The 8,697-nt window shown below is 36.8% G+C and overlaps 1 protein-coding gene across 3 annotated transcripts in view; it reads right to left on the reverse strand.

The window, feature by feature from the left end:
- LOC107661732 (clathrin interactor 1-like) overlaps positions 1–3,541 on the reverse strand; it is a 42,733-nt gene extending 39,192 nt beyond the window's left edge. For 2 of the 3 annotated variants that reach the window (XM_016451487.1, XM_016451484.1), the window contains exon 1: positions 3,331–3,541. Coding sequence is in view for 1 of the 3 variants with exons in the window: in XM_016451488.1 (XP_016306974.1) it covers positions 3,331–3,371 (41 nt within the window). In the remaining 2 variants the exon portion in view is untranslated. The remainder of the gene's footprint in view (positions 1–3,330) is intronic. The other variant, XM_016451488.1, reaches the window with a different exon arrangement.
- Positions 3,542–8,697: the final 5,156 nt, after the last annotated feature.

Below are 8,697 nucleotides of genomic sequence, written 5' to 3' on the forward strand. Positions count from 1 at the left end.
AACATCTTTTTTTAATTTTTTTTATTTTAAATATCAAGCATACACGACTTGGTTCCCTGCATTATTACAGGTAAACGTCTTGTGCTGAGCCTCTGCAGTGGAGCAGCTCTAATGTGCAGTTAAAGATTAAATGCAATAGAGCAATAAATGAACAGTGAAGGTAACAAAAGCTTGTACAATACATTTTAACAGGCATAATTAAGTGTGAAAATAACTGAAGGAAACATATATTTGCTAAATGAACAAAGCCAACTAACACTATTCATATTCTTTTGGTTTCTGTGCAGTATTTGTAAAAATTGCAAATGCAATGAAAATACAGGTATCGGCGAGTACCAGAAATTAAAGTATCGTATCGGACTCGTTCCAAAAAAAGTGGTATCGGTGCATCCCTAATTTTAACACACATGCATCCTACCATACAAAATCAAAATACATTAACTTCATTGCTTTTGATTGATTCAATTTTCACACTCTCTTTTCCACTTTAGCACAACTACAAGAGAAGCATCAACAATTTTGAGAAAATAGTTACTGCATTTTGGCTTTCCAGAGCAGAATGAGTGACAAAGATTTACAGCAATGACCAAAAAGAGGAAAATTACTGTAGAAGACAGTTTACACAAATGCCACTATCAGTGCCCCTTGCGGCAATGCTGAAAATTCAATTTAGCTAGCAGTACATTCCATTTATCCAGCCCTAAATGAATTAGAAACATCACCATGCTGTACCGCATTATATGTTACACCACAAACAATCACACTGAATGGAACAAACGCTGCCTGCACCAAGCTAACAAGCGTAATATAACTTGATGATTCTTTTATTTATTATCGTGGGTACCACTGCAAGGACAAACAAAGAAGCCTAACCCAACAATGCACAATGAATGCCAATGAAAAGGCCAGCTATATCAATATTCACCTCCTTTCAGCAGAATTCATGCATGCTTAAAAGATGCCTTCAGCTGTGGCATCCATTACAGTAACTTGACTGCAGAACTTTTTTGTGCAACAGATACACAGAAAAAAAAAAAAAAATTATAAGCAGGAAAACTGCTTGAGCAGTACTTACTGAGATCATGAATATAAACATAATATTTTCATAATCTGAAAACTGTCCACTTCAATATATCACTTGAACAACAACTCAAAAGTGTATTTTTACACGCTTTAAAATGTTTTGGTAAAAATATTATTATTCATAATTACGAAAATTAATTCATTTTTATACCACTATAAAAACTGTATTTTAATTGCATTAAACCATTTAAATGCACACCACAAAAACGACTGTCCAGTCGATAGTTCCTCTGCTATGATTGAAAAATGTCACTCAAGTTATATATTGTTTGAATATGCAGATTTTTGTATTTTATAGCTATGCCTATAGCACAAAACTCTTGTCTTGAAAATGTATAGACATATGGCCTTTTATGCCTTTTCTCCACAGACGTTAATATCTCTCCAGTATTTGTGAAAGGTTAATACAAAATGGAAATGCTCCACTAAATGGCAAACTGACAATAAGAATTAAAAAACAGTAGTGCTACATTCCTAGTAAAGGATCAGGGAAAATTTTATTTGTGTGGTTAGTTTTCACCAACTACTTCAGTTGTACATTTAGACTCAAGTTTACACAATCAAATCAGTTTTATGGGAACGTGACAGCAAAGATTTTAAGATAGTCTTTCAGAGACCTTTTCTACAGGTTTTTTCCAACTCGTAATGAAGGATATGAAAGGTCTTTAACAATTCACCAATTAGCCATGTTAATGGATAAATAATTAACCTTTAAGACTTTAAGCTGTTTTTTGGTTTTTGGATGATATATTAATGCTATCAACAGATAAACAGTCATTATGACTGATTTTGAGACAGTATAAAATAAATGAATGAATGAATGAATGATTGTTGACCATTTTGTGATTATCACTTTGGCCAATAATTGTGCTTAGTTTGCAGAGTAAGTGAACCATTATTTTGCTGGCTAGTCAATCAACAGCCTCGTTGGTGAATAATGCACTATTTCTGTGTAAATATTGTGAAAAAGGATTGATTTGCATAATGAAATTGCATAGATTTCCAAGTATACACTTTGTGAAATAAAGCAAATGAAAACTGAAAAAATGCAATGAATCAATGCTAACCATTTTCCTCTTCCCACTATAACCTGCTACTTAAATGTTATATATACATAATTTGTTTCTTTATTGTTTAAAAAATTTGTGACCAAGAAAAGCACATAGCCATTCACTAACTTTTTGGAAACTTTCTGTGAAAAGACACCCAGTGTTTCATTAGGCTAACCAAGAAGTAAAATACAGTTCTCACCCTAATAAGATCACGTTTAGTTTTAAAATCAAGACTAATATTGATGTTTCTCATCAATTTGCATCGCAAAGTTCTGCCATCACTTGTAAAATAAAACAGTTGAAGGATTAAACTGACTGAAACTTCACCTGAACAATTAATTTTTCAGGTGAAGACCACCTAACGTTAACGTGATGGAGAAAAACAAGGCCCACAGAGTATAAAGTGATACTAAGGTCATTTTGGCGTCGTAATTTTAGGGATGACAGTTATATCGTCAAATCTGATATAATCAAAGTCTGTGTTGTGACGTTAAGGTTGAGCGATACCGTTATCTATTCCCCATACGAATTTATAATGGTGACTTTAGCTAAGCTAATAGGCTAATTAGCTAGCATGTATAACGGGCCTGTAACCGGTTAACTGTTTACCATTCAAACAACACATTCTTCAACATTATACACACAAACAAAACATATGTGACTGTACATAAGATAAGGAGACATGCTGTCAGAGACCGTTCAAGCTCATGTGCTGCTGACTACTAAGATGCTTTAGCAGGATAACACTGTTGACAAGAAGAATGAACAGGTAAGCAGATTATATCTGTAAACTTGGTGAGCTGTCTGCCTAGTCAACATTTTGAGAGCATTATAGGCAAGGAAAACGCGCCTATTATGCCCCAAATTGCTGCACGCTCCTGTCGTAACGTTACCCAAAGATGCTGCCTAGGTAGGCAACTCACTGGGGTTTGAAACACAGCCAAGAAACAAAAAAACCACGCGTGCAGAACAGCGTGGAATTATGTACATTTAATAGAAGAACACACATGATCGGGAAGGGGTCATAAAGAGGTTGAAACTAGTGAAATAAAAGAGATCATAATGTTATATTAATCGTGTGGTGCTCGTGATCAGCTGAGGGTGTGTGACGTCACGGGATCCGCACCTTTACAAGTAACGGGCCTCTGCATCGACACACAAGCTCTTTAGAAAGCAAAAGCCCGGGCATACTCACGCTTTATCCACCAACTCCCTGACTTTCCACATATTCAACATCTCGGCGCTTTAGCAGGGGCTCTCAGCCACAATATCGTGTCGTCCAGTCCGCACTATGACTAAAACACAGGTGGACTCGGATAACTGTTACCGATAATAACAGAAACCCTCAGCCCCTTCCGCCTCTCCAGCGCTAATCGACACAGCAGCGGATCGGCCAGTTACTACGGTGACGCGTATTGTGCGTCAAGAGGGAGCGGACGCGGGCATGACGTCGTGTGCGGGCATCATGGGAAATGTAGTTTTCCCCCATAAACGTACCTAGCCAAGTGCAACCCATGGTGCAACCCAATGCACGTGATTCATAAAATTGTTTAAGCAGAACAGACGAATTCTTTATTTCTTCAAACAAATACATGTTACTCTGAACCATAACAAAGTAGCTAGATTAGTGACTACAATTTATAGGGCTAATCCAGTTCTGTAGCCTACCTTAAAAAAGAAAACAAAAAAAGGAGAGATATATTACAGCAGTTAGAATGTAATAAATATGTCGATTTTTGTATTAATCATCAGCCTTTGAATTAGAAACCTTAGACTGAGCTATATGGTTATTAACTGTACTTTTAAGATTGCCAAATAAATACAAATGTGGGCCTATTGCTTTCAATTAAAATGATTAAATGGCTATCCAAGTCGATAGTACCTCATCCCAGTTTGCTACTATATTGCTGACAAACTGAACTGGTGTAAAGGTTGCATCAGAAAAGAAAAGAAGATTAATATGAAGATATTCCACACATAATTGCATAACCTTAACGTGATTTGCCTCACAGAAGGCTTTGGCATTATACTTTGATTATACACTCTAAAAAATGCTGGGTTATTTCAACCCAACTTTGGGTCAAATTTGGACTAACCCAACTTTTGGGTTAAAAATGTAATGTAAAAATTTAACCCAACAGTTGGGTTAGTCCATATTTGACCCAAAGTTGGGTTGAAACAACCCAGCATTTTTTAGAGTGTACCATAGTGCTGGCCAAATGTGGTATGATGCAGCCTTATAAAGATTTAAACTACCATGGTATTGAATTTGGATTGCAATATTCATAGTATTTATATTGTACTTCTTGGTAATTCAAGGAATATCACGGGTCTACCATGGGACATGTTCAAAACACCATGGTAGACCCATGGAAGTGAAATACGTAGCTTAGTGACTAGCTTAATACCATCTGTGAACCCTTGTCATTTTATGATTCTTTGTATTTAAATGAACATTATTAAACATTCCACTTGTCAGTGTTTGCATGTTCCAAACAGACTTTCAATCTGTATTAGTGGTGGAGATATTTCACTGACTTTTTCGGCATGCTACATTGTTACGCAAGTAGGCAGCACGTGACCGTCTTAATGAGTCATTTAGTTATTCATTCAACTAGACTTCAAAATAACATTCATTTATTCATTCAGTAACAAAACTAGTGATTGGCTGTGCTGAAATCAATTAATTTACTTTCATTAATGTTTGCCTACAAAACCACCACTGGCTCTGCACCCCTTTACCTAAATTCATTACTTCAGACTTATGTGTCCTCTAGAAGCTTGCGTTCTGCAAGTGAACGGTGCATTATTGTGCCACACCAAAGAGGCACAAAATCACTTTCACAGACTTTTACATTAACTGTTCCCTTCTGGTGGAATGACCTGCCCAACTCAATCCGAGCAGCTGAGTCCCTAAAAACACATCTCTTCCATCTTTATTTGACCCTCTAACTCTAGCACTCTTTATTCTAATTCTATTCTTAACAAAAAAAAAAAACGTGCCCCTTTTAGACTTGCACTCTATTGATTTACTAACTGCTTGCTTTCTTTAAAAAAAAAACTAACACTAGCTTCTCTATTCTTTTTCTATCTGTTTTCTATTTATTATTTATTATATAATAAAAAAACAACCTTGCTACGTGTACTGTGTTAGGCTTAATGAGCTGTGCCATAGCACTTGCATATCATTGCTCTTTTGTTGATTTTGATTGCTTCCATTGTCCTCATTTGTAAGTCACTGCTAAATGACTAAATGTAAATGTAAATGTAAATCGCTCCCAATACCCTTACATAGTTCACTATTTAAGAGGACAGCCATTTGTAATGATGTCTGAAACCATAGTGGATATTATAGAGTGCACTCATTAAGGAGTATATAACCAGTGTTGGGGAAAGTTACTTTTAAAAGTAATGCATTAAAATATCGCGTTACTCCATATAAAAGTAACTAATTACGTTACTTAGTTATGGAAAGTAATTCGTTATGTTACTTTTGCGTTACTTTTTAAATCTGGGCAGGGCTTGCTTGCTTGTTTTTAATATATAAAGTTCTGTTTTGCAGAAGTAAAAGCCCTTTCACACCAAAAGTGAAATGAATAAGCCTCAGGCTGAAGGAAATGTAAATTCACGTCTGTACAGTAGAATGCAGGAGAAGAAAGTTCAACACTCTTCAGCAATGAAAAATTGAAAACCAAATGTTGTTGTTTATCTAAAGTCATTTTTGCTTATTAGTACACTCTAAAAAATGCTGGGTTAAATACAACCCAGTGCTGGGTAAAATAGGGACAAACCCAGCAATTGGGCTGTTTTAACCCAACCGCTGGGTCAAAACAGCCCAATTGCTGGGTTTGTCCCTATTTTACCCAGCACTGGGTTGTATTTAACCCAGCATTTTTTTAGAGTGTATGGTTGAATTAGAAGGTCATCGAAGGTCATAAGCGAAGACACTGGTTAATAAAATGGGATTAAATACATCAAGTATATTTAAAATATTTAATTATTGCAGGTTTACATCATATCCTGAGTCTGTATTTGACTGTTTTTATTCATTTTGAGGAATACTGAATCTGTTTTTGTGCAGGTGAGATGAGTAAATACATGTTGACATTTAGTCTAGAACTACAGTAACATCATGTTCACACTCTGTACTTACTCCCGATTTCTCCCAACATGGCAACACAAGAGCTGTCAGTCAAGACATGGGAAACTGGCGTCACTGATTTGAAAAAGTAACTCAGATATTTCCTTCTAAATTAAAAAGTAATGCGTTACTTTACTAGTTACTTGAAAAAAAGTAATCTGATTACGTAACTCGCGTTACTTGTAATGCGTTACCCCCAAACGGGCAGCTTCTAGAAAATACCACTGTGCACTGTGAGCGTCACGGTGAATTAATTCCTGTCTCACCAGAAGATTGTGTCTGCCGCACTGCTGGCACTGTCCAGATGTCTAAATTTGTTCTGGTTATCATTTACTCATTCTTTGGACTATATTAGTGGAGTAGGGAATAGTGAATGCAGGTGATTTCGAATACAGCTATTGTCTTTATAAATGAGTCACTGAGTCATTCACTCAACCAGTTTGTTCACTGTTCATTGTCCACTGTCAATGGACAATGCAGCATTTATTGTCAACACAGCAAATTTGTGTGGAAAACCTTAAACATAATGCAAAATCTGCGTTGAAATTTTTTTTTTTTACCATTGTGCAAAATTTCGGTAAATGTGATTGGGGATAGGACTGGGGACTTGTTTTGAGGATGTTACACTTTGAATTGCTCAAGGACCTTGCTGCGTGTTCTCTCAGATGAAAAGAGAGTGTCATATGTTTTCTGAGAGTGATGAAATGCTGTAAAGGAAAGGTTGTGCAGAAAGCCCTTATACGGAAATGGGTGTGTTTTATACAAATGACTAAACTCTTTTTGTGAAAAGTTCTCCTGTGCATACAAGTATGGTATGAAATCATCCACTCATTTATTAGTGAATGAGACACGTTTTCTTGGATTGCACCACTAAATTTCGGCCTCATGCCTACGGCCAAATGATGTATGTGCATAACATACTTTTGCATGTGTGATATTGCTTTAATAGATATATTTGATATTTATAACATAATTTGTGAATTGTAAGCCAAAAGCAGGAACTGAGTCTGACAACAGGATTTAAGTTGCAGCTAGTAATAACACAAAGTCGCTCTGTCTTTCAACTTCTGGCTCTGGAATCTGGGACAAAGCTCATCAAATGTCTCTGTCAAAACTTAATGGACATTTCCAGTACACCCTTCAAAAAGAGGACGTGAAGCCTAACAACTGCAGTCAAAAACAACATCGCAACGCGTTCAGAAAACACTGTGATCCTTCATAGCCCAAATTCAAAATGGCAGAAAGGAGGCATCCTTGAAAGTCTGTTAATCCTGCAGCACTTTGGCATCCTGACTCCATCACGCTCATCTTTGTGATGGACAGCGGACATAAGCGGAGGTTAGGCCAACGCTTTCCTGATGTCATCTCCAATTCAGGGTCCATTTCTCAAGAGTCTGTGTCATATTGCCTCCATGTGTGGATTCCAGCGAAATGCTGAGATTTTAGGGATGAAAAAGGCAGCCTTTCACATAAACACATGGTATAAATAAATCATTAACCTGATGACAATCAAACAAGCAAGAAACATCGATTGTCTAGAGTGACAACAGACACAAGACGGCACTTAATGTCCTCAAAGTCTAGCACTCGAGGGAGCTGAGAGACCATTGTGGGCAGGCAGATTTGAAGTCTAGATGAGGACGTCAGGACGCTCAGAAACCATTTGATCAGCTTAACTAAGAGAAGTGGCAGAGATTGACAGCTGAGGCTGTTTTGTGGCTGCAGATAAAGTATTCAGTAGTTGTGTGGCCATCGGGAGGGGGTAAAGTGGCAAACAATGTCCACGGGACGCACTTAGATGTGGACCCACTGACTGAGAAAGTGCTGTGGCGTGTTGAAACGTGATGAGGTGCAATATAGACGGCCCGTTGTCAGTTTACTCGACTGTCACTTTGCTAAACTCTAGCACAGCATTGTTCTAATAGTCATTTCTGTCGTAGCATGTCTTTGGACTGCGTATTTACTGTGCTGATTTTGAGGGGAAATCAGTGGAATTCTTTAAACAGAGCTATGAGTACTATAGTCAAATTTTAGAAGATGGCAGCGAAATGTATTAAACTGTACGATGGGCATCAGTTTCGTGCAAATTTGAACAGCTTTATGTGTGTTGATCCCATGTAGGCCTGGCTTTCAGATACAGATATAATTACACTATTTTTAAGAGATATTCCACTCAAAATTGAAAATTCTGTCATTATTTACTTACCCTCAAGCCATTCCGAGTCTTCTGTAGAAAACAAAAAGAAGATATTTTGAAGAGCTCAAAATATCTCTGTGTATTCCTCAGAAGAAAGAAAGTCACTTCAGTTTTGAACAACAGTAAATAAATAAACTTTTTTTTTCTTGGGGGAAATATCCCTATAAATGTAGCTGACCTTCAAGCAAACAGCACATTTCTCACAAATATCAAGATTGTTACAT

This window comes from Sinocyclocheilus anshuiensis, unplaced genomic scaffold, assembly GCF_001515605.1.
Source record: "Sinocyclocheilus anshuiensis isolate Anshui unplaced genomic scaffold, SAMN03320099.WGS_v1.1 scaffold207, whole genome shotgun sequence".
In the NCBI taxonomy this organism is placed as follows: domain Eukaryota; kingdom Metazoa; phylum Chordata; class Actinopteri; order Cypriniformes; family Cyprinidae; genus Sinocyclocheilus; species Sinocyclocheilus anshuiensis.